Source organism: Merops nubicus, unplaced genomic scaffold (genome assembly GCF_000691845.1).
Source record: "Merops nubicus isolate BGI_N331 unplaced genomic scaffold, ASM69184v1 scaffold12506, whole genome shotgun sequence".
Classification (NCBI taxonomy): Eukaryota; Metazoa; Chordata; class Aves; order Coraciiformes; family Meropidae; genus Merops; species Merops nubicus.
Window position 1 is genome coordinate 2,393 of NW_008614402.1, and position 26,307 is coordinate 28,699.

Genomic DNA, 26,307 nt, shown 5'->3' on the forward strand with positions numbered 1-26,307 from the left:
GTGTGCTTGGTAGAATAACTAGATCTGTTTCTGAAAATTTTTAAAACAAAACCCATACGATTACAATACAGCTTTTTCCTGGGGTATCTCACAGTAAGAGTTAGCTAAACTCCTGTTACATTTCCCTACTGTGGTTTTGATGTGTTTCTGCGTGAAACGGACGGCAGGATTTGTTTGAATATGTAGGCCACTATTGTATTAGAATTACATAACCCTGTTGAGTGGTGGAAACAGATGAAAAGACGGGGATGTACGGCCTCCCCTCACAGATTATAGCCTGCAACAATGAAGACGGCTCAAGCTCTGCAGAGAATGTGGTCACATGCAGTCAAAAAGTTGGGGATTTTGAAAGGGCACGTGAGTTGCTTTTTGTTTCGTCTTCCCCCAAGTTTTTTCATCTCCCCCTCCCCCTTCCCGCGTATGTCCCCCCCTCCCTCTCCAACTCACTTTTATGGCCAGATAACTGTTGTGGCAGGTCTTCTGGTTTCGTTCTCTTTTCAGCATGAGTGAAGTTGTCTTTCGTGATCCCTCAGTAGCAAGTAATTGCATAAATCTCTGATAACTGTCAGTGAGAGTTGCAACAACTGCCTGTTAGTAGCACACAGATGATTTTAGCACTTTCGCTAGTTTCCTGCCAAAGATTCTGCTAAGCAGTCTATTTTCGGTATGTAGAAAGCACCTGTCATTTTGGTATGTGAGCATTAGGCAGATTTAAGCAAATCCTCACTACAGAGTACTGATTAGAAATGGACTGACTTTAGTCACTAATGAATTTAGACTAGCTAATTACAGTAATTTGCATTTACTGCAGGTAGCCAGCTATCTGTGTGGAACCTGAGTAGACTTACAAAACAGTTACTATTAGTAACTGGAGGTGGAGTTCTTAACCATTTTGCCTTCCTTTCTCTCTCCAGTGTTTCAGTGTGCAATCTTGCAGTGCAATTGTGACCCCATAAGGGATGCACAGGCTGCTCAGGACCCCTTTGTGTTTCCTTACAGATGAAGTATGAAGAAATGGGCAAGATGATGGATGCTTTTTTTTTACCCCATCACTTGATGTATTCGGAGGAGAGTCATATTATTAGACATGGAATACAGGAATTTAGCATTTGGAGACTTCAGCCTTAGTTCTGATGAAGTTCTCAGCTGATGATTTATAATATTTGTAGTCTCTCTCAATCTTCTGTTCTCCATTAATCTGTCAGTATGGGTTAGCGTCGTAGCAATGGCAAGCAGCAGTACGTTTTCCGATGTTAAAGAGATTATTGCTTAGAGATTTGAGGGAGTACAGCTGTGTTTTGTGCCTTGTGGACTTCCAAGGTGACCATTCTGTTCTCCGAGCTGTGTTACAGAGCCTGCATAGCTTTATCAGTATGGCAGAACTAGTCCCGTTGCCTTGGTAATTGTTGCACAAAATCAGCTTTGCAAGTACATAGTGTACTTTACAGAATAGTTTCTAAAAATGTAATACTTTAGCAAATACTTCATTTGGTGATATTTATTTTTTTGTGACCATATACCATGAAACGTGCGTGTCAGAGCACACTAAACAACCCTTTCTGGTTTATGGTGCTTTGATTTACTACACAACATGTCTCTTGAGTTGTGCAAGGTTTTGCCTGTGCCACTGCTCATAGGAGGCCTAGTTTTCTGGAGGGAAATTCCTGTAAGCTTACCTGTTTCATACCCATAAATCTGTCCCAAATATCTTTACATCACTCTCCTCAGTCCTTTTGCTGTGGTGGTGTACTGAATAAGCAGTAACTTCTCAGGCCTTCCTTTAGGAGAGGTAGTGTATTGAAAGACCTGGTGTTAGAGTTTGTGGAAGAGTACAGCAGCGGTATCTGCTCTGTGTCCCCATGGGTAGCCCACTCTAATTGATTGCATCCTGCCTGCCTTGCTATTTTGCCTGTGCAGAGCTGGACTCAGTATCCTGGCCAGCGTTGGCCATATCTGCATAGAGTACCAAATGAACTGACGTGATAATCTTGTTACACATTTGAGTTGTTGAGGCTTTTGGACAGTGAGAAGGATGGAAAAGATTTTCTGTCTTTGCTGCTTCTACAAAATTTGAACCCAGCTGCTTGGCCTTCAGATTTTACCCATCATTTGATAATGTCTTTCATTTCTAAAACTTTGTTCAGTGAAGTCAGCTGGAATGTAAATGACACAGAAGCCCTTCTTTAGCACAGTCTGGTTTTCTGCAGAGCTTAAAAATATCATATAGAAAAGCAAGACAGTGATGGTGTAGCCAAGGGTCAGTAGTAGTTAAACTGTTTACACATTTTCATACATGCCAACCAAGCAAGCCTAGTCACTTCTACTTACTACAGCATCATAGCAGCTCAGAAAAAGTTTCTAGTTAAGGAGGATTATTTTATTACTTATGGAAGAGTCTCTGCGTAAGGGAATATATGTAAGTGAGACAGTTCTGTGTCAGTTAGTTGAAGTGTTAGATATGCCAGTGAGTTAAATGGGAATATCAGATAAAATAATTTAACCATATGCTTTGGCAGAGTAATTCAGTTACCCAAGACATATATGTTTTAGTACTAACAGTTATAAATGCCACTCATCCTTGTCTGATCGAGATGAGCAGAAATTTCAGCTACTCACTTGTGTTATTTTTAATGGGAGCTATGATCCCCTCCAGCTATTTTAACTGAAATTTTTAATTAGGCCCAAAATGTTCTGGAAACTAGAGAGCATTGTTCATTTTCTGGGAGAACAGTGGAAATTTAACACTCTTCAGTGCTGTAAAATTTTTGGTAAGAATGCTGCCTGTTTTGCATATTCCTTCAGAGACTCTGAGTAGGACTTACATTTTAAGTTTGTTTTTCAATACAGTGAATCTGCAATGGAAAATGTAAACCTGGTTCTTCTTTGGGTAGCTCAGAATCCACAGGAAAAGTACATCCTGAGGTTCTTTGCATTCAAGAAACAGCATCCATAGCTTGCTGAACAGCAGTGTATTGCCAGAGGACTTTTTCTCCAGAAACCTGGGGAATGCGTACTCTTCTTGGGTAGCTTCTCTCTCTATTGTTTTTGAGTTCAGTTGCCAGTAATCCCTTTAATGCCTTTAAAAAGAATGTGAAGTCAAAACTGAGCTTGTGTCTGAACTTCAGTTTTCTGAGCAAACTCTTAGCTTCCTTCCCAAGAAAGACTACTTTTAGCAGGAAAACCAAATAAACCTATGACTTGAGCATGTGCATGCATGTACTCCTGCAATGCCGTGATTTCTCTTTTTCAGTAGCTGCTTTCAGTTTTGAAATGTTTGCAGTGTGTCAAGTATTCTGGCTCATTTTTCTCCTCGTTTTACAGGGCAGGCACTGATGGGGCTGGCTGTGTACTATATGATGCATCACAGCTGGGTGATTATTCTGTATTATATTTTAAGCTGTGATGTTGGAAAGATTTCAGGTTATATCATGTCAGATAAAGTGATCAGTTCAGGATCAGTTTTAACTGGAAATGTGGAAAAAAAGTCTTTCTGAGAAGTGTCACAGAAATGAACATATATACTGATACGCTATGTTTTCCAGTAAAATGTAATTTCTTGAGGGGAACCTAAATACTCGGTTACATAATTCATAGTGGACATAACATTTTGTTAAATCCACATGAACAAGAAGCAGAAGATCTGAAGGCTAGCTCTGCTTGAAAACCTCAGTTTCAACTGCTAATTGTACTGTGTACTGGAATGGAGAGGTCCTCCTCAAGTATTTTGTGTGTTACTTGAATCGTTGACTATATAATGCCAGTGAGATCTGAATTAAATGCTTTTGCTGAATGAGACCTTTCCAGAAAATCAAAATGAGCTGATAAATCCGTGAAATGTGAAGGGATTCTACCACTCTGGCCCTATTAATGGGTTTGCCTTTTAAAAGAAAAATAATCATTAATTGAAATACATACAGGTCATACTAACTCTACCAAATTATTAGAATATGCATATATTTTTATAGCTGTGTTTTAATGACTTGTTTCACTTTTTAATTTAGATAGTTGTATGCTTTGTGTTTTACTGATTGGTTTCTGTGTGCAACAGGCCCCAGGCATGGAAGAGCTGATATGGGAACAGTACACTGTGACCTTACAAAAGGTGAGTGAGTGCCTGTTATATTTTTAGTTTTCAAATATTCAAGCACTGGTTTAGTCCAAATAGGTTTTATGATAGATGTTATTAGCGCATCTGAGACTAGAATAGGATTAATTTGCTGTCCAAATCAGATATGATTTTCATTTTAAAGCTTAATAGCTAGTTACTTATACAATAGTGTGATTCTTTCATGTTAAGAGGAAGTTAAATTTATTGTTTAAGTGCTGTATTTGCTACTGTATGGTCTTCATCAGCCACATAGCTAAATTCGTCATTGAATAACCTTAAAAACAAAGCAGATGGTTCTGTCGAGCAGTTGTGGTTAGTGAACAAGCTTTATAACAATCACTGAACATTATTCCACTGATTTTTTAAATTATTTTTTTAACACTTCAGTATCTACTAGTGTAGAAACTAGTCAAAAACTAATTTACCAGAGTTGCTAAAATACATGAACTACAGATATGACTTTTATCAATTATTCTAAGAGGAAGCATCTCATTACATAGAGTGCTTTTGCGTTAAAGACAGCAGACTGATTGTTTCCGAGCTGTCTGAAGGCCAGGCTGCCACATCATGGTACAGGACGTGTGCTTTGGTAGTGGCAGTGGTCTTCCCAACTGTTCTGATGGCCTGGGTTCAGCGAGCAGCTTGTTACTGCACTGCTGATGTTCTTTCACGTGTTCTGCAATGAGCTCAACTTGATGACCCAAGGTAAAATAGCAATCTTTCCTACAGCTTCCTCTGTGTACTGAGTTGAGAAAGGATTATTTTTCATGTTATAGTGGTAGACAGAAGAAACATAGCAGAAACAGACTTTAGTTCCAAGAATTTCCACCTTTTCAGATCTTGAATATTGTGTAAGCGAGCATTACATTTTTGGCCTCAGAGATGGGCTTATAATATTGAAGTGTCAGAGGTCTATTGGACTTGCTGTATTAGCCACTACCAATGAATTTTGCCATTATTTTGAATTCTATATTGTTTTGGTTTGAGGCATCAAACTGCTTCCTGTAAAACTAAGGTGCAGCAAGTGAAGTGCAGCTGTTTAAAAAAAAATTGTTTTTTTTTTTTCCTTCTCAAAGAAATAACCACTTAATATTGATATTGGTGGAACACGAGCCGGATGTGATGAGCTGCACACACTAAGTGTGACCTGGGGGAAGAGCGCCACTTTAATTTCATGTATTAATTTGTCACTATGTTAAAACGTTTTGTTTAAATATGGCATAATTTGTATTTTATAGCAATAGGAGGTGCATGTTAAATAGCTAATAAAATTATATCTGTGTATTTAAACAAAATGTATGGCTTTGTGCATACCTTCTTGTCTGCAGTTCAGTGATGCTAACGTTTCTGGGGTCTAGGGTTACAGACGTGCTTCCTTCACACCCTGTTAAGTACTTACTTGATATTATGAATGCCATCCTAGGGTTTTTATGGATCCAGTAGTTCTATGATGACAGGTTTGACATGTTACGTATTTAAAATAATTGATTGTGAGAGAGGATAGTTGCAGAGAAGTCACAAGTTCATTGCTTGCTTTTTGTAATCGGCCATGATCTTGTTTAGTTTGACTGAGGAGCAAGAAGTTATTACAAACTAGATAGCGATCATAATGAAGATGAGATCATGGAAAAGCTGTTCCAGTTTCCTAGGTATCACTAACAAAGAGATATATCTAACAATAAATTTGGTATGAGTAGCCAGTGGGGATGGTGGAGCAAAATGCAGGATGAGTTAGTCAGTCCTTTGCTTAATTACTGTCCGTCACTGTTTAATTACTAACCATCACGGTGCTGTGGGCTGAGGTTTTGGAACATGTAACCTTATGACATGGATTTATAAACCCACTCCCTTTTAAATCTAGAGGTGCCGTCCATTTCTGCAACTCTCTGCATGCAACTAACATGTTTTAAGTAATATCTAGGCAGAGTACCATCACAGGAACATTCATGACACACTTCTTTCTCCTTATCAGAATTCCTATAGATGGAATTGAGTTTTGTTTCATTTGTTTTTGTTGTAAAGGATTCAAAACGAGGATTTGGGATTGCAGTTTCTGGCGGCAGAGATAACCCTCATTTTGAAAATGGTGAAACATCAATAGTCATTTCAGATGTTCTCCCAGGTGGTCCAGCGGATGGATTACTTCAGTAAGCAATTTCTTATTTGTCTGTCTGGCACGCTTTGAGGGGCGAGTAATATTGAGCAGTTTGGACGCATTCAGACAAAACAGATTCTGAAGAAAACAAAGTGCAAAGCCATTCCTCCAACAAAGCAAGGAATATAGGCTTAACCTTCAGAATGCAGAGGAATTACAGTCCTGAAATCTTTTTTAGGGTAGAGTGAGCATAAGGAGAAGGGAATTCTTGATGTAGTTTTGCAACATGAAGTTTAATACTGTCTGTGGACGTATGGACTGTGAAGAGAGCTATTTTAACTTCCACGTAAAGCCTGCATGAAATTGGTGCTGGAATAATGCTTAATGTTGTGGCATACTCATTGATCAAAAGGATTTGGAAAGGTAGGAAAAGAGGCACAAAAATCATTCAGGACTTGGAAGAAGTACCTTAGAAAAAGAGGCTTAAAGTATGTAATCTTCTTGTTTAAAGAGAAGATTGTGGTGTGACTTGATTACAGTGAAGAGAAAGTAATGGGTACTAAAGATTTCTTTTATCTAGCAGAAAATGGTACAGTAACCAGTAATTGGTAGAGCTAATGCTCTGAATGTAGGGTTGATAACTGAGTAGTCATCAGAATAAACTAATACAAGGAGTGGTAGGTTTGTTTTGTTTTTTAATCACCTGCACTTTTTGCACTGGAAGATATATTTTTTAATTAATCATGTGCTATGTAGCTGGCTCCTGAGGGTGACTGGTTTAAGTCTTAATGACATACAGGACGTCTGAATAGACAAGTTAGTAATTTTCTTTTTGCCTGTGTTTTAGGGCAGGGAGGACTTTTGTGTATTATAATTTGGTTGGATTTTCTTCCCTGCAATCATCTTTTTTTCTGAGTAGATGGGACCTGAATACCAGTCTTTCAGAAAAGTGTAGTAGAGCGGTACTTGTCAAGACTTGTATAAATAGTGCTGTGGCTGCAGCAATTTGAAGCTCTCTTGAAATTCTTATGTTGGTATGAAAAAAATCTGGCACTGTGCGTGAAAGATCAGGAGTTCTGAAAGAGCTAACTCACTAAATAAATGAATTTGTGGACATTACAAATATTTTATTTAAAAAAAAAAATCTTCTTTGCCATTATGGCAAGGTGCCTAAGCTGGACATAGTACATGTACAAGGATACGCACCATTACCCAAAGTCTAATTTTTAAATATATTGAAAGCCTCTTGTAGTATTCGAGTACAGTAACCAAAACTCTCTGTTCAGATGAGTGAAATCGATAGGTTCTCCCAGGTGACAAAAAAGAAGCTTTTTTGAAATGTTTTCATAAAGACTCCTCTTAAGTCCTTTTTCTTTTTCTTTTTTTTTTCCTCCTCCATCTTCCAGAGAAAATGACCGGGTGGTCATAGTTAATGGGACCCCAATGGAAAATGTTCCTCATTCTTTTGCAGTCCAACAGCTTAGGAAAAGTGGAAAAGTGGCCACCATTGTAAGTAAATTGCAAATGTATTCACTCTACAGTGGTTAGGTACCTGTGTAACTAGTCAAGATTTTTATTTTCTTCTAGGAACTGTGAAATGTGCATAAAGTAAAGCAAGCATTTGCCCCATGGGATGTAGAAAGCAAATAAAACAGGCATAGTTTCTATAGGTAAAACAAATAGAAGTTAAACAAGTGTCACAAAGTTATCCTGTTGAAAAACTAGGAGTAAAATGTATGTCCTCAATATTCAGTTTTACTGAATAATGAGTGGTAGTTGGAAAAAAACAGAAGTTACATAGGGCAAAAGATGTCCTGCATACACATGCCTTCTCCAAGAATTTGCTGTCCAGATTGGCTTTTGTGAGTTGAGAGAGTCATCTACAATTGTGTCTTCTGGGGGCTTTTCACCTTTTTTGAAGGCCATCTAGAAAAAGAAAAAAGTATTCATTACTCACTCTTGGAGAGGTAAAAGAATATGGTTGCTGATTAGATTTTGGTGTTGTTTTGTTTTGTTTTTTTTTTAATTCTCGTACTGTTCTCTGGCCTCCCAATTACCAAGCACTTCTTCTACACATCTAAATAATCTAATTTACTGGTTGTTCTGTAAATAGATTTTTTTTCCCCCACCCTGTATTTAAAGAGTGAAGAATATTAATCTGTTGAATGTTAGGTTCTGACCATGGGAAGGCTTGTTTGTTTGCTTGTTTCATTTGGCACTGAACAGGTGGTTAAGAGACCGAGGAAGGTGCAGGCTGCGGCACTGAAGAGGAGCCCGTCCCTTGACTACGAGGACAGAGCTTTAGATGTACTGGATGACCAGGCAGAATTGGATGGTAAAAGTGCTCGAAGTGGCTACAGCGACAGAAGCTGGCACGGCGGTAACGGAGGGCGCAGCCAGAGCTGGGGAAACAGCCTGGATCAGAGCTACAGAGAGGAGCACGACCGAGGCCGTCACCGGAGCAGGGACGGCGGCCGGGAGGGCAGCTACGGCCGCGATCGCAGCCGCGGCAGGAGCGTTGACAGGAGCCTGGACCGAGACTACAGGAGGGATCGGAGCAGGGGAAGGAGCATCGACAGGGATGGTGGCTATGAGCGGGATTACAGAGGGGACTACAGCCCACCCGCTTATGGTCACGGGTCTCAGCCTGATCCTAGGTACAGGAGGGAAGCGAGGAGTCGCAGTCGGGACAGGCTTCGTTCCCGAAGTCCGTCACCTGAAATACACCATCAACACGAGTATCTGGGACCACAGGATCAGAATGGACCCATCAGTGTCCTCTTAACAAAAGGCAGATATAATGAAGGTAGGTATGGCAGGGAAGAAGACAAACTGAATTTTAATGCAGCATGTTATTTTGGCTGGGGTGGAAGAGGAGCTGAATTTTCCCTGCTCTTATCGGTTAAATGTTTACTATGTGATTGCTTTAATTGTTCTTTCATTCTTCACAGCTGATTTGGGGTGCTTTTTTCCCTCAGCACCTTGAACTTCACCTTTGAAGAAAGGACTGTTTCACCCCCATCATTTCAGTCATTTCAAGCCACTGGTGTCCTTTGGTTTTCCATTTTCCCTGCTCTATTCTTCTGGTTCTGGTGGGAAACATAGATCTGATCATGATTCAGGTTATACTTGGCACCTCTACAGAAGGGTCAGCTACAAAGGGTGAAGAGGAGGCTGCCTTTAATAGTGCACTTACTTCTTCCCTTTCGTATAATTACTGCCAAGAATTGTTTAGTTCTGAATACTTAAGAATGTAGTTAAAGAATACTGAACTAGCAACAGCTGAAACAGCCCTTCCTTGCTTAGTACTGGAGCATGCAAGTGAAAGCCAAAAGCCTGGTCTTTCATGTGCTGTGAAATGAAGACTCTTGTGCTATAAAGAGTATCCGAGATTAGATTGTGCATTCTTTCATGTTTAGAGGTTTTTATAAGGGTGTGTGGGGTTGGTTTGTAGGGATTTTGTGGGTGGGTTTTTCTTCTAATCTGCCCTATTGTGATTTGTAGGAATTTTCTGCTCATGTAGACTTTGTATGCAGCTAACCTCTTTTTTTTGTCATTGACTCTGGCAAGGATCCCTTTCATTGCTTCCTGTTGCTTCCCCTGCGTATAATGTTTCCATTTGGAAAGATAGTGCAGATAGGTATACAAATAAGAAGAAATTTATCTTTGTCAAGTTTTATATGTACCTAATAATTTCTGCTGTTTGTATGAGTATTTTGTAGTCTCAACCGTATGTGGTGATTTTTTTTAAAGCAGAGAGGACAGGGTTAGCAGGCAGCAACTAGTAAAAAACAGAGCTCCTCTGTTGGTGCTTTTTGACCCTTTTCCCTCTCTGTGCCAATATGATACAGAGAGAACCTAGCCCAGCACTTTAAGAAGCACCTCCAGAACAAAGGCATTGTTTTGCTGTTGGAAATGCAGGCTAGTCATCTGTCTGTGATCAGTTTTGGACTGCTGTTTGTTCTTTCTGTGGTGACAGCTCAGAAATAGGAGAGTTAGCCTACGGTTATATGGGTTTACTAGGTCCACTTTTTTTTTTTTTTTTTTCTTTTCTCTCGGTGTAATGGAGTGTTCTGCATGTGCACTGTGTGGATTTAAAAAAAAAAAAATGCATCCTTGATCATCTTCTAAGGCACAATGGATTATTTCCCTGATTCTAGAATACGGTCTCCGGCTTGGAAGTCAGATCTTCATAAAAGAAATGACCCGTACTGGCCTAGCAACCAAAGATGGCAACCTTCATGAAGGGGATATCATTCTCAAGGTCTGTTCTGGTTATAGTGCTTGCAGTTTAGCAGGCTTTTGTTAGAGAGGTTACTCTGGAATTAGTCATGTTATAGTCACTATTGAGCTTGAGCACAGAATGGACCTGTTTGTTTACCTGTATTGTTATTGTTGCCTTTTTACGTCCAGATCAATGGTACAGTGACAGAAAACATGTCCTTAGCTGATGCCCGAAAACTGATTGAGAAGTCACGAGGGAAGCTCCAGCTGGTGGTCCTCAGGGACAGAAAGCAGACACTGCTGAACATTCCTTCACTGAATGACAGTGACTCAGAAATGGATGGTGAGATTTATGTAGATGTTTGCTAAGCCTGTTTAATGAGTCTGGTATGCTCAAAGTAGTTGTGTGACAGGAGTCTGTTTCCTAAAGATCATGTGAAACCTCTTCAGGTGGGTGGGTGAGTGGAAGCACTAGAAAGGCATACGGTGCTTTCTGAACCCTAGTCAAATCGACTCAGAATGGGGGTAGGCTTCAAGGTTCAACACATCTTGTGTGTGAAACCTTTGTAAGTAATGGGGTGATCGGGCGTGCAGGTAATTGAATCCTGCAGTTCTTGATTTGCTGGTCTCTTTACAGACATTTCTGAAATAGAGTCAAACAGATCATTCTCCCCTCAAGATGACAGGCTGCATCATTCTGATCTAGATTCACACTCATCCAATGAAAAGCTGAAAGAGAAACCAAAGTAAGAAATGGTCTTTTCTAGTCTATTTTTCTAATGCTTATCAAAGAAATTCTTAAAGTACATTACATTCTCATCTGATATCACTACTTTTTTTTTTTTTTCTTTTAGTGCAAAAGATGATCCATCCAGTAAGTTGTCCAGGATGGGAGCAATGCCTACACCATTCAGATCAACTGGTGACATTGCTACTGCTGCTGTTGCAGTTGTGGACACAAACAAAGAAATCAAGTACCAAGATGATCCAGCAGGTTAGAATTTGAAGATTTTGGTTGCTTTTTTTTTTACCTCTGGCCATAGAATATCTAATTCCCCGGTCATGTTGACATATCTAGTATACTTTTCCTATCAACCCCATCCTGACACACAGAGAAGAGGTCTAATCTGTCCTTTGTGGGGGAGAGAGAGAAGAAAAACCCAAGATTATTTGAAGGCAGTTGCTTATTAGAATTATCACTTCAAAGCAAGTTCTCTTCTGGGGCATCCAGTGTAGCCTGTTGCTCTAAGGGGCCAAATGAAGCTATTCCTGAAGTCTCATCTGGCTAGCCTGAAAGAATTGTATATCACTCCCTTGACACTTTTGTTCTTTTTCAAGAATTGAAAAAAAGAAAAGAAGTAAATAAATTCTAGTCAAAGAGGTGCTTGATATTTAAATCTGTATTAATCTTCGGCATGGAGGGGTTCGATTGCTATCTGATAGCTAAAACTTTCTGCCACTTATAACTTTTTTAACAGCTTAGTAACTTCTGTTGGCTTTTTTTACATATAGTGTCTCAACCAAAAGCAGTTACGAGAACAATTCTTAAACCCAGCCCTGAAGATGAAGCAATATATGGGTAAGGTGGCACTTGCTGTGGTTTTTTTTGCACTCCATGTTCTTCCAGTGGCCTGTGCCTGGTTCTTGTTGGCACAGGTTTGCACATGTTGGGAGTAATACTCCCCTTACAGCTTAATGCCAAGAAGAGATGACATGGCTCCTAGCTGACCATAAGCTTAGCTGGTCAAGGTCCTGAACAGCCTGCTTTGGTAAGAGGGCCATTGTAACCTGTGCAGTTCTGTGGAAATGTATTTTGTGCCTCTTCTGTTATTTTATACATACAGAAAATGCAAACCTTCCCCTTCCTCTCTGTATTAAGATACAAAGAGCACATCCTCTAATTTTTAAATAAGCTTGTTGCAAATCAGGGCTGAACACGTGTGTTTCTGTATAAGCTAGAAACTTCTGTACAGAAATTGGTCTCATCTCTTCAAATCCATGCCAGTGCAACCCATATGGAAGTTCTGATTTTTGCTTAAAAATGAGCAAAATATTACTTCCAAAGTTTATTTTTGTGCATTCTGGTTTTTGGGGATTTTTTTAGGATTTTTATAAGTGGTCAAATGGAACCTGGTACTGTTGTTTCTGTAATAATTAACATACTAAAAGTTGCAAACTGTATTAGTAGGAAGTTAACTTATATGTTTGCTTTTGAGTTTCCAAATACAGAAACTGATGGGAGAGGAGCACTGAGGCTGTAAACAGTAGCCTAAAGATAGGTTTTGGAGGTCTTCTGTAGCTCGGGAGTATTTTCTCAAATAGATTCTCTTCTCAGATATTTCTGGGTTGGAACCTGGATATGTTGTCATTGAAGTGCAAATTAATCAAGTGATTATTTTAGTGAAGGGGAATTTATAATACAGGCTTAGGGTATTACTGAGAAAGGCTGACAGATAAGTACCGTCCTCTGTGTTGGAAGGTCACTCAGGCACATAGCTTTTCTGACAGCAAAAAAGCTGAACATAGTCCAGTAGACTCCCACTGCAAAGGAGTGAAAGGACTGATTGTTAGCATACCAGTAAAGTATACTTGAAAATATTTCTCACTGCAAGAAAACTTGAAGACTTCTGTCTAACAAACATGTTAAACTGCAAAGGAAATAGGTATAAATTTAATTCATGTGACAGCTCTCAAGCACATGGAGGAAAAATCCAATGCATATGGTTACTTGTAACTCAGGCTGTTTTCACAAAAAACCCAACCGCTTGTCTGAGAGAGGATCCAATAGGTGGGGAACTATTTTATGCCTTCAGGAACAGGTAGTTGTTTTCCTGCTCTGTCAAATCTGTGTATGCCACTTAGTTGCTCTTCCTAATTTGGTTTCTGCTCCGAAAAATGCAGATTCTCTGCTTCCTTCCTGCACTGGACAGTTACCTGAGTAAATATACCCTGTACAGTGAAAGAAAGAGTTTAAGATTATTAATACTGTTTTTTAGAAAGGGTTGAAAATTTCTTCTCTTGACAACCTGTTATTGTCATGTGCCTAACATTCAGCCTTACTTCCTTTTTCTGACTGGAAATTTTGTAGTCCTAATACAAAAATGGTGAGATTCAAGAAAGGGGACAGTGTGGGTCTGCGACTGGCTGGCGGAAATGATGTAGGGATATTTATTGCTGGAATTCAAGAAGGCACCTCAGCTGATCAGGAGGGACTGCAGGAAGGAGATCAGATTCTCAAGGTATGAGTTTGTGTCCCTAAAATGCAAATCACTTGTGTTTTTTGGTTTGCTTCTTAGCTGAAACATGGAAGAAATTATGATCTGTGGAACTGTGTACATGTGGTGGAGGGATCTCACTGAAATTAGTTTTTGAGGGATAATTTTATATCAAGCTTTAGTTTAAGATTCTGTGGGAGGGGTAGGTAAGAGAAGTATTAATCAAGAAAAATACCCCAAGGCATGAAAATAAACTTTCTCTACCATGCTTCTCCCTAGTCTTGAAGGGGAAAAAAAAAAACAGAGGCCAACGTATTTCTCTTCGTTCATCTTTCTCCAGTTTCTTTGGGTAACAATGGTTTATTTTTCCAGTTCCTGAACTATGTTGCCTATACCATTTTGTCCTCTTACACTCTTCTTTTTTTTATGAAAATTTTTACAGAGGGCTAATGTAATGTTCTCTTCTGCCTCTTTCTCCTCTGGTAGCCTTGATTTCCAAAGCCTTTAGGAGCCTTTAAAAGTAGAAGAAACATTTGAGCAGTGTGCATCCAGGATCTTGTTATTTCAGAAAGATTACTGTTAATGGCTGGAATAAAATATTACTCATGGCAACAGACATGTATATTTACTTAAAAAAAAAAAAGAAAGTATAATAAGGAAAGAGAATAATTAAGATTTTTTAGATTAAACAAAAATCATTGGTTATTCTTTTCATTGTTGATTTTTCAAATGTTGATTTTTTGAAGGGCTTGGGTTTTTTTTTTTCATTTGTACGTAGGTAAACACTCAAGACTTCAGAGGCATTGTTCGGGAAGATGCTGTTTTGTATCTCTTAGAAATTCCTAAAGGTGAAACAGTGACAATTTTGGCTCAAAGCAAATATGAAGGTAGGTTCTTTGAACAAAATGTGTGTATACCCATGAAGCTCTTAAGCTCTGTTTTGTCAGTAAACCCACACATAATCTCACATGTGCTTATTCTTTGATAGCATTTTAGTTACCTTCCTCCTCAGTAGAAGACAGCCATATTCCATACGACGAGGGTCATACAGATATGAATGTGTGATGTGTTTTTCAGATCACTTCTCCACCTTTTTCATTATGAGCAAATAGCATCTCTTCTTTATCCTGAGGAGTGGCAGCGTATTGTTTGTTCCTTCTGCTTTTCTATCTGTAGGGGCTGTCCCAAGGTCTGCTGTTAGCATTCCTTTTCTTCGATGCCTTGACAGTCATAAGGGATCCAGTCAGCAGCAATGGACAGTTTTTTTGATGAATAGTTAAGGAGCAGGCAAAGCCTCTTGCTTTCCTGTTGGAGAAACAGCCCGCTGTCATATTGAAGTACTGTAGCTGCCTTTTGCTTTGGGAAGGTGCAGGTACCTCCTTGCCTCAGAGCTGTAAGGGCTGTATGTGTACAAGTATAGAACACTTTATAATGTGTGTTTAGGGCAATGGATGTGAAGGCTGGGGCGTTTTGCGTCTTTTTGAGGGGAGGGGAAGAGTTTCTAAAGTGTTCCCTAGAATGACAGCTTAATCTTTCTTTCAAGAGTGGAAAAAGTAGAAACTAAAGAAGATTTCCTGTTTTAGTCTACAGAGACATCATGGCCTGTGGTAGAGGAGATTCATTCTTCATCAGGAGCCACTTTGAGTGTGAAAAAGAGTCACCCCAGAGCTTAGCATTCACCAGAGGGGAGATCTTTAGAGTAGTTGATACACTGTATGATGGCAAACTGGGAAACTGGCTGGCCGTGAGAATTGGAAATGAACTGGAAAAGGGCCTCATTCCGAATAAGAGCAGGTAAGGTGGCATCAGGTAAGGTGGCATCCTGTCTTTCTGCTCTAAGTTAGAATTAAAGTGGTTTTTATTTTTTTCCGTTTTTGCTCCCTGTGTTTTACCTTTCTTCATGTTTGGTTTTTTCCCCCCTTAACATGAAACTCTATATTGTTTTGTCTTTACTTTCACAACCATTATGCCTTTAAAACTGTAGATTTTACAACCATTGTAGGATGAGTGGGTAAGAGAATAGTGTTATGACATAGTAGATCAGGTGTCTGCGACACAAACCTAGAGCTCCTGTCTCAGCAATCAACTGAGCTTTGACCACTAACTGCTTTAGTACCTCTTCTAGAAAATGGGTGGACTCGTATTTTTGCCTTTCCCACCCCTTCTCCCCACCATCTCATCCCCAACTAAACCAAATCAAATCAAACCAACAAGCAAAAGAAATTTTAGCTGTGTGGGAGCTCATGGCCATGTGTGCAAAATACTCTGATGACTTTTAAATTAAAGGACTTCAGTCCTTTAATTTCTTTTGTAATGGACAGTGTTTCAAGAATTTATTCCAAGGCTAATATTTCTTGGTGGCTGTAGTTCTTTTGTGTGACATACTGAGTGAACCACAGCAATTGTTTTTGCATAAATGCAGTTTCCTAGTCAAAATTCTTATGAGGTAATAATGAGTGTTAAATATGTACAATGAGTAAAAGTATTAAAATCCATCTGCAAAAAAAAAAAAATCCAGATATTTTTAGACTGTAGCTTTTAAGGTTTTGAACATAGTCATGATTTTAAAACAAAGGGAAAAAGCTCAGTACTGCATCATACAAAACTTCCTGAAACACACTTATGTGACTGCTCTGCCTCTTTCCTGCTCAGTACATTCTGTCCTCTCTGTTAATTGCTCTGACCAAACCAGCTTTGGTTCTATGCTGTAGTGACGTGAATAGGGATGGTAATTTCTTAGACCTTCGGTCCTGAGTTGCACTCTCTCACCACGCCGCTTTGCAGTTGAATTCTTTTATTTATGCTTCTGTGAGTGATCAGTTTAAGACCTCAGGACTCATTCCTGCCCAGAAATCTTGTAGCTGTGGCAAGTTGGAGCATTGTTCTGACATTGTGTTTTCTCCAGGGCAAAAGAACCTGGACTTCTCTATTCTTTTCTCCACTCACAGCTGTTTATCTGGCAAATTATCTGTTGTAAATTCAAAATCTGTTGTTCTTCATTTCTTTGACTATTTTTGAACAAATTAACTCTGTGCTTTCCCTGTCAGAGCTGAGCAGATGGCCAGTGTTCAAAATGCCCAAAAAGATGGCTCAAGCGATAGGGCAGACTTCTGGAGGACACGTGGCCAGCGATCTGGAGTGAAGAAGAATCTGAGGAAGAGTCGTGAAGATCTGACAGCAATTATATCTGTGAGCACAAAATTCCCAGCTTATGAGCGAGTTCAGTTGCGTGAGGGTAAGTGAGACTGCTGTGAGCCAGCTGCCCATTTATTGCTGTCTTAGCATCCAAGTATTTGGTCAGCTAAGTAAATGAGTTTGAACAACTTGGGTTCAATGTTGAATCTGAGCAACAGGAAGAGATTACGTGTCTCAAAATGCTAATTTCTTGATGTTATTGACTAGGAAAAAAGCTACTTGTGCCAATTGTGAGGATTAAAATGGAAAAAGGAAGAAACAAGCAGGGTTTTCTTGTTTCTTCAGTTTCCCCTTGGCTAACTCTGAAAGTACAATCCATATGCCTGAGATCAGTCACAGTCTTTAGCTTGCTCCTAAATACCCCTTTAACATTATTTTAAGAGCAAATAAACCCCAAATGTTTTCAACAGATTGTCCAAATGTAATCAAGGCTGATGCGGTCCATCTCCATGACCCTAAACTAGTTATGTTACTAGTATTGTTGAGCAAGTCAAGGTAATTTTCTGGGTATTCACACATGACGGTATTGGTGTGGAACAAATTTGGAACAAAACGGAATTCCAATGTGGAACAACTGGAACAAAACAAACTGTAAAAAGTATTTTAAAGGAACTCCCAGCTGTCAAGATGAAGGCTGAGCAGTAGAATGTCATTCCCTCATTAACTTCTGAGGACTGTGTTTGCACTTGTTTTGACATAAGCCTAACAGAATTTTTCATTTCTTTGCTTTTTTAAACTGCCCTGCAGCTGATTTGTATCTTTTTTCACACAAAGCCCACTGAGTCAAGGTTCATTCTCTTTTGTTGATGGAAAGATTAATGAAGACCTGCTGGATGTTTTCAGCATGTAGAATCCTCTCAATACATCTTCCTCAGAAGCAATAGAAAGCTGTTAAACTGAAACAATCTCATAAGCTGTCTCAGCTGATAAAAAATGCCATTGCACAAACTTCTGAAAAATAAAAGTTTTTAAATATATTTTTAAGTATCTTCTACTTATAACTTTGCATAGTAGTTGAGGATCTTGTCTGTGCCACATCAGTTATATATAAAACCAGTCTTATCAGACTTACCTTTTCTCCAAATATTTTTCTTTCAGCTGGCTTCAAGAGACCTGTGGTGATATTTGGCCCTATTGCAGATGTTGCTATGGAGAAGCTGTCAAATGATTTGCCGCACCTGTACCAGACAGCAAGTAAGTTGTCCTCCTAGCTTCCTTATCACCCTTAACTGAGAGAACAAATAACTTAAAAACCACAGCTGCCTGGACACTCTAGAGTCTCTAAACTGTTGTCTTGGCAGAGACAGAGCCCAGAGACGCAGGTTCAGAGAAGTCAACGGGAGTGGTGCGCTTGAACACTGTGAGGCAGATCATTGAGCAGGTAGAGTATTTCTCCGTGAGAGCTGCTTACACTCAAAGGCATGCTGTTTGATTTGCTTGCTCCTAAAACTTGCAGAGTCTTCAAATCGTTGCTACATCTCTCTCTGCAATAAGCAGATTTGGCTTAACAATTGGGCTGTTCTGGAATTGTTCAGTGGTAATTTTTATAATTTTGATAGCTGTCCTCCAAGTGGAAGGAAGGGTGAACCTGTTACTACAAACTGAATTCTCCCTCCTTAGTCCACTCTGAATTGGAACAGAGGCACATCTGTGGTTTACTGTGTGCTTTCTGAATTTGCCATGGAGGCTTTACCGTCATGCTGTGCTTTAATGTCATCAGAAACTTAACGTTTTAGATTGCTTCTGAGATACTACTGTTGCACTGAGCAGCAAAGTGACCACAATAGCTAAGTGGTCTCTGCTGAGACTGCCTGATTAACTCTTTTTATTATATTGCTTAGAGATCAAGTAAATGGGTGCTAAGCAAGAAGCATAAAAAACTTAGGCTAAAAGAATGTACTCCACGGCTTATTGCCCTGATCTAAATAATATTCATACCAGAGGGATTAGAATGTCACACAGAAGTCTGTTCAGAGCTCAGGCCCCAGTGAAGGACACATTTGAAAATCCCATTCATCCTTGCACTGGAAGTAGCTATGAAGGAATATATTCAATGAAAAAAATGAGATTTGCCTCAGTTAGTAAGTGTAGATAAAAGCTCACAGATAGCACCAGAATAGTTGTGGTATTGGAAGCTGTCTTAGGGTCAGGTAGGGAGAAAAACTAGTTAACTTTCATTACCTATTCAAAAAAAACCAACAGTAGTGGAATAAGTGCATTTTACTTAACATGAGAGTTATAAGAATGTGGACGTTTAGGCAAAAGCTGTTCAGAAAAATGGAGCTAAAAGAAAGGGCTGCCTGCTGTGGCTTCTGGACGTGATATAACTGTGGGAAAAATCTCAACAAGTTGTGGTCTTGTTTGGACAAAAATATGCTGGTTTTCGTAGGATGCCATGTTCCAACCACCTCCTCTTGTTCCCCACAAGCAGCATACTGACCGGGCTTTTTGTTAACAGGATAAACATGCTCTGTTGGATGTGACTCCTAAAGCAGTGGACCTGCTAAATTACACCCAGTGGTTTCCAATTGTGGTCTTCTTCAACCCAGACAGTAAGCAGGGTGTGAAAACCATGAGACAAAGGCTATGTTCCACATCTAACAAGAGCTCAAGAAAACTTTATGAGCAAGCAAACAAACTGAAGAAAACTTGTTCCCACCTCTTTACAGGTAAGGAAGAATGTGTGTCTGACCTGCCTATGATGAGAGTAGTGGATGTGACTGTGTGAGTCCTGAAACATCCGCTTGCTACTCTGCATATTAACTCATGCAGGCTGGAACTGAAAGGGTGTGAAGGTATGGTCATGAGGAATCTTGTCCTTGGCTTTTTTCAAAGTTCCTTTGTTCTGCCAAATTCTAATACAGTCTTTTGTGAATCGGCCTGCTGTCATTAAAAGATAAGTGATTTAATAAGCTTGGAGAATGAACAAACAGTGAAATAAAAATACCATGCTTCTGTCAGTGATCTAAATGAAGTGACTGTTTAACATTCTTATATAACTAGACCAGAAGAGCAGAGGCTCGGTAAAGGCTGCATTGTATTCACTGTGTATATATACTTTTTCCTTCAATTTTTTTGCAGCCACCATCAATTTGAATTCATCCAACGACAGCTGGTATGGTAGTCTGAAAGACACAATTCAGCAACAGCAAGGAGAAGCAGTATGGGTGTCAGAAGGAAAGGTAAGCAGTGAGACCATGCTGTGCTAAGCTACACGGGTGTATCAAGAGATCTCTTGCCAGTAAAAATTGTTCAAAATTTTGTTTGGCAGTGCTGGAAAAGTTAGACGAGTAGTCAGCTGATTTCTTTCTTGGTAACAAAAAATTACTTATTATTGTTCTTTCTGTAATACTTCGAAGGTTTTGCCACTAGTGCTGTGGCTAGGGGAGAATGGTGAGAAGGGACAAAGTTTTGCAGCACTTTGCTTTATGATTCTGTATTAAGTTTCTTTCAGTTTTCCGAAGTAATCCTTAAGGAGTTATTTAGCATGGTGTTGAGACCTAGTTAGACTCAAATTTAATCTTTGTTCCTTTGTTCTTACTGACTTTTCTTTAGATGGATAGCATGGAAGATGATGCAGATGATCGTATGTCTTACCTTACTGCAATGGGTGCTGACTATTTGAGTTGTGACAGTCGACTGATCAGCGACCTAGAGGACACAGATGGAGAAGGAGGTGCATACACTGACAACGAACTTGACGAGGCCTTGGACGAGCCCAGGATTTCGTCTGTTAGCCGATCCTCTGAACCTGTGCATCATGAGGAAGTGAGATGATTGGATTTTCAACAAGATTGTACTTTGGTCTTTCTGAAAGCCCCGTGTGTATGGCTTAAAAATGAGAGGGTTTTAAACTGCAGCTTTATCTTACATCTGATGGTGTTTCAGAGCTACATTGTGCAGAGCAAAAATAATAATAATAGCTCTGCTTTTCTGCCTAACTCTATAAGTTTCCTGATGATGTCTCATCACCTGTAACTTTGCAGTTACATCTGCAGTGATTGTGGTCAGGTTGTTCGCAGTCATTTCACTCCTGGTTACTATTCCCAAAAGAGGAAACTTAAGAGAAGGAAAAAGTGATTGAATTACTGGATAATGTAGTGATTTTTATCCCTCATTTTGTTTCACAGAGTTTAAAAAAGTTCAGTCCAGAACCAAGGGCTCAGTTGAGAAAAGCTGGTAGCAGGGAGATCCTTAGAGATCCAAGTCCACCTCCAGCATTCAAGCCTGAACCACCTAAGGTAAACTTGTGGAAACAAATCTGAATACAAGGTTCCTCTTTCTGGAGAACTTTCCAGGGTATCACATTAGGAAAAGCCATGGGGATGATCAGAAACTAGAAAACATTGCAAGTGTGGAGAGAAGTAAATGACTGATGGTGTTGCAGGATCAAGCAGAGAGAAAACTTAAAGGGTAGCAGTTGTCTTCAACTGTGAGTGGATCTTTAGATGGAATAAGAAAGCAGGCTCCTTTCTGTGCCTGCTAACAAACTGCAAGGCACTTTTTTTAGCTCAGAAAGAACAAATGTAGGATAATCATCAGGAAAAGTGTATCTGCTGGCTATTATTGTGAAGCACAAAACCAGAATCTACCACCCCTGGAATCAGTCTCTGTAACTAGAAACTGATGTTAAACATTTATTCAGACTTCGCTCAGGTATGATGCAGAGGAAAGAAAAGGTACAGTGTCTGGACACTGAATTCTATTTTAGCAGTTGCTGATTGATACGGCCAAAATACTGCATCAGTTCAGATACCTTTCAAGTGTTACTTCAGATGAAGGTTGACACTTTTAAATACATAAGTAAAATTACTAATTTCAGGTTAAAGCCTGGCTTTGAAATTAAAATTTTAAAGATGCTGATGTACACTTTGCGTGTTTCATACTTACAGGGAAAGTTACAAAATAAAGAGGATCCATATGACTTCCCCAAAAACTATGATTCCAAACCCAGTAGCACTGCTGTCAGCAGTGAGACTTCAACTGTATCAGCTAAACCAGCACCACCACCTGTTTCTATGAAACCTGCCTTTGGGCGTCCCATCCTGAGAAACTCTCAGACAGCAGCCCCACCTCCAGAGGAGGAGGAGGAGCCAAAGTTGGAAGAGGAAGGAAGCGAACAAGAAAATACCCCAAAATCTGTATTGAGGAAAGTAAAAATATTTGAAGAGATGGATCATAAAGCAAGGATACAAAGAATGCAAGAGCTGCAAGAGGCCCAGAATGCCAGGGTATGAAGAGATACATTCTACTCCTGCTGTGCTTTCCAGAATATAGAACAGTCTGCATCCTGAAAGTGAAAATCAGAGTCTTGAATTATGTTGCTTCTGGAGGGAGAAGTTTGGGAAACCACACAAACATACCATTGTGTTGATTTGCATGTAAAAAGAGCACATATCTTAAGGCTTTCTATTGTAACTATAGAAAGTTGACTTCTAATAATCCTGTTGCTTTTGGCAATCCATTGTTTTCATGTGCTCTAGCAAAAGGTTATATAATTGTAGGAGTATGAGTGAGATCAGTTATCAGTTTGTACTTTCACATGTAGCTCTGGCCTGCTAGATCTACAGTCTAGGATCCCTAATGGATAGATGTTAAAAGAACAGTTATTCTCTCTTATTTTCTTTCAAAGCTTGAAATAGCCCAGAAGCACCCAGATATTTATGCTGTCCCCATCAAAACACAGAAGTCAGAACAGAACTGGCCCCAACCTATGAGGTAAGGTGTATCCAGTTTAAAGCATTCTTTCTTGGCTGTTTACTTCACCAGCAGGGAGAAAACTAATCTTCCTAGTTTTTATTCACACAAATAATCCTGCCTTGGTATGTGGCTTTGTTGTTGTTCCTTCAAAGATTACTGTGAAGGTGGGGCAAAATCTCACAGAAACATAGAATGCTAGGGGTTAGAAGGGACCTCTGGAGACCATCGAGTCCAACCCTCTTTTAAAGCAGGTTCATGCAGAGCAGGTTGGGCAGGATCGTGTCCCGGCGGGTTTTGAATACCTCCAGAGAAGTGAACTCTTCTTGTTTTCCAGGATACATTTTTTTCTTTTAGCTTATTCATGGTATTTGAGTTACCTAGGAAGAAACACTATATTCTTTTGCTGAAATATTTGTAGAGTCCAGTTTTTTGCCCCAATCAGTAGAAGCGTTTCTGCATTCGTGTCTTCTGATGTCCATTCTTCCTGTGCTAGTTACTTGATGACTGCTAGTCTATCCTAACAAATAATTGCTGTTTTAGTTGCTTAATAACAATTATTTAAATGTTTATTCAGTTACAGATGTGTTGTGTGTGGGGTGGGGAAACTGAGGACGAAACTTGCCTGAGGTCACCCACCAAGTCTCATGAAAGTAGTAGTTGTTCATTAAAATACAGTGAGTTCTGGACTGGTTGACTATTGTGTCATCCTACTCTACACACTACCTATTTCTGGCTTGAGCAGTCACCTGTGCCAAAAGCTGGCATACTGCATGATGGATTTTATTTTCTCCTCTGCAGGAGTCTTAAGGGTTCTTTGCCTCTTAGTGGTAGCCAGTGGAAATGGGACATTCTCCTAGTGACTGAAATCCTTTGATGTCACAGTATATAAACTAAAATGCAAAAATGGAAACATTAAGTCGTTATTCTGTGTTTTCTTGGTGGGTTCAGAACTGCATTCTTCTTTTCTGTAGCCTTGGAAGCTCTTTAGAAGTAGTGAAAAGTAATCTTTAACCACATATGCAGTGTGTTTGCTTACATTCAGAGATCAGCAATCACATTCCATTTTACCGGAATGTTAATGATTGGCCTAGAAGGGATTGTTTAAACACTGGGACAGTATGGAAGGAGGATAACATTTTGGGTTTATCCAATGTGGACTGCAAAAATCATGGCTTTTGAAACTGTGGAAATGCCTTTCTTTGGCAGATTTTATTTCTATGTTAATGTCACATTAAATGGGTAGCACCACAATGTATAACAAGCAAATATGTGGGTTATTTCTGCCCACTTTTAAGGATGAGAGCCCTAGTGAGAGCCTTGAAAGAGGAGAGAAGGCTATCAATTTAAGAAATATCATGTAGTTCTTCAGGTTTTGAGACAGGAAACTGGGGATGCAAAAGAAGAAGCAAGCATAGAAGGAGTCTGCTGCAGAAATAACTGAGGAAAATATCAGTTGAGATAGCAGCAATAATTGAATACTTCTCTGCTCAGAGAATAAAGTGCTGTGAAGCTCTTGATGTGTGTGTGTGCATAGGTGCATTTAATAATTTTAAGTTGGGCATTCTTCCAGATAGTTGAATAGATCAGATCTGAACATCAGGGTCCATCTTGATGGAAGCAGGATGCCTCTCCAGACAGGCTTACCATGGCCCATGCCAGAAGGGATTTCATTTGCTCCCCATGCCTTTCTAGGTTGCGCATGGCCATAAAGCCAATGCCAAGCATAAATATTTTTTCAGCTTTTTAGAATGTAAGTAAACGTTGTGTCTCTCTGTTTCCTGTCTTGCTGTGTTAGCTCCAGACCTCCAGAACCCCAGAAAGCTCCCACTAGACCGTACCTGGAGAACCGTGGCAGTTACGGCAGCGATGCGGAGGAGGAGGAGGAGTACCGTCGGCAGCTAGCTGACCACTCCAAGAAGGGGTACTATGGACAGCCATCCAGATACAGAGACACAGAACTGTAGGCTTGCTAGCATGTGCGTATGTAATGCTCTTGAGGTTTCTTCCTTCACAGCAAACGTGGAGCAGGAGTTAGTCTTGAAAAGCTGTATTTCCTTTGGGGGTGGTGTTAGAGGGTACACTACTCAGCTTAGACATATCTACACGCTGGAACTGGAAGAGTTCATTTTTGGGGATATTTTTTTGTGAAGCACCTAAGAAAAGAAATCACTATTGCCTGAATGCTGTTGCCTGTTTTATAAGGACCAAATCCTGAAGGTTTTTATTAATTCTTGGTATTTTAATATCGTAACATGAAAATCCTTTTTTCCCTTTTATTAATGCTGCCTTTTTGTACTGTTCTGCTGTGTTATGGAAGTATGATCCCAGAGATGTGCTTCTTAATGCAATAGAACTAAATTTGAAAGTGTATTTGAAGAACAGTAAGTGCCTTTAACAAGAAGCATCTTAAACCATTTGTTTTGACATCCGAGACTTTGTGCAAAGCCATAACACACTAAAAGGGGATTGACTGTTATTACCTTTCTTTTTTTAATCAGTTTCATGGTAACAATTTCCCTTGCATGTTATTTTTCTAAGATCATAGATGCATATGCAATATTTCATAAATACTGACTGTACATAATAAAGGTGCGACTGACTGAGTTGTTGGAAAAGACCAGGGTTATGTAGAAATTCAGTCATGTATTAAAATTTACACAGACTGCAAATAATAAAGGATATATTCTAGACAAACTTTGTGTGTCTTACTTTTCTTTTGAACAGTATTAATATCTTAGAGTCTCTGCTTCCATGAGTTTAATTACAGCAGCACACTGTTCAGTTCAGGGTCTCATCTCCTGCTGTTCACATAACTGGGAAACATCACTGTTGATGTTGCCTCCCAAATGTTCTGAACATATTTTTTTAATTCATTGTGATTTAAAACAAAACTGACATAGAACTGCAGACCTCCTGCAAGAGTGTTGCCTTTTAGAGCATTAGCTTCTGCCTCCCCATTAAAAAAATTATCCTCAATTCTGCTGTATAAAATAAAGAGTCATAGAAAAAGATGATATACTTAAGCCATAGAAAAGATGATTGTCTAATGCTCTCTTAAAATGAAAGAGGTAGAATTTTCTTGGTGAAACAAAGGAGTTGATCCATCTCAGCTAAGGAAATCTGTGCCACTCACCATGATCAGAGTCATGGAATAGAATCACTAGCAAGGAATGCTCAGACTATCAAGCCAACTGTAAACATAACATTGCCAAGTTCACCATTAAACCATACCCCTAAACACCACATCTACATGTCTTCTAAATACCTGCAGGGATGGTCACTCAATCACTCCTCTGGGTAGCTTGTTCCAGTGCTTGTCAACCCCTCCAGTGAAGAAATCTTCCCTAATATACAACCTAAACCTCCCCTGGTGCAACTTGGGGCCATTTCCTCTTGTCCTATCATTTGTTACTTGGGAGAAGAGACCAACGTCCACCTTGCTACAGACTCTTTTCAGGTAGCTGTAGAGACCAATAAGGTCTCCCCTCAGCCTCCTTTTCTCCAGGCTGAACAACCCCAGTTCCCTCAGCCACTCCTCATACGCAGCACTTGTTCTCTAGACTGTTGACTAGCTTCATTGGTTTTTTGGACACACTCCAGCACCTCAATGTCCTCTTGTAGGGAGAGGCCCAAAACTGAATTCAGTACTCCACATGAGTACAGGGGTACAATCACTTCCTTAGTCTTGCTGGCCACACTGTTTTTGAAGCAAGCCAGGATGCCATTTTCCTACTTGGCCACTTGGCCACACTGCTGGTTCACATTCAGGT

At 39.6% G+C, this 26,307-nt stretch overlaps 1 protein-coding gene across 2 annotated transcripts; it reads left to right on the forward strand.

Moving 5' to 3' along the window:
• Positions 1 to 285: 285 nt before the first annotated feature.
• Positions 286 to 24,501, forward strand: TJP2 (tight junction protein 2). 2 transcript variants are annotated; one of them, XM_008942220.1, is made up of 22 exons: positions 286 to 357; positions 4,049 to 4,102; positions 6,131 to 6,255; positions 7,610 to 7,712; positions 8,430 to 9,009; positions 10,364 to 10,467; positions 10,617 to 10,770; positions 11,065 to 11,173; positions 11,282 to 11,421; positions 11,940 to 12,006; positions 13,516 to 13,666; positions 14,421 to 14,529; positions 15,226 to 15,436; positions 16,690 to 16,877; positions 17,936 to 18,031; positions 18,139 to 18,218; positions 19,296 to 19,506; positions 19,919 to 20,019; positions 20,393 to 20,605; positions 21,730 to 22,068; positions 22,470 to 22,555; positions 24,333 to 24,501. In XM_008942220.1, exons 1-22 carry the CDS (start codon positions 286 to 288, stop codon positions 24,499 to 24,501), a joined length of 3,462 nt encoding a protein of 1,153 aa, XP_008940468.1. The 2 variants fall into 2 exon arrangements, with proteins under 2 accessions (XP_008940468.1, XP_008940469.1); XM_008942221.1 differs by lacking the exons at positions 286 to 357; positions 21,730 to 22,068.
• The last annotated feature ends 1,806 nt before the right edge of the window (positions 24,502 to 26,307 follow it).

Coding starts and splice junctions, on each gene's coding strand:
- TJP2 (XM_008942220.1), top strand. CDS start 286: ATGAAGACGGCTCAAGCTCTGCAGAGAATGTGGTCACATGCAGTCAAA. Junction 4,103..6,130: donor ACACTGTGACCTTACAAAAG/GTGAGTGAGTGC, acceptor TTTGTTGTAAAG/GATTCAAAACGAGGATTTGG. Junction 19,507..19,918: donor TTGTTCCCACCTCTTTACAG/GTAAGGAAGAAT, acceptor ATTTTTTTGCAG/CCACCATCAATTTGAATTCA.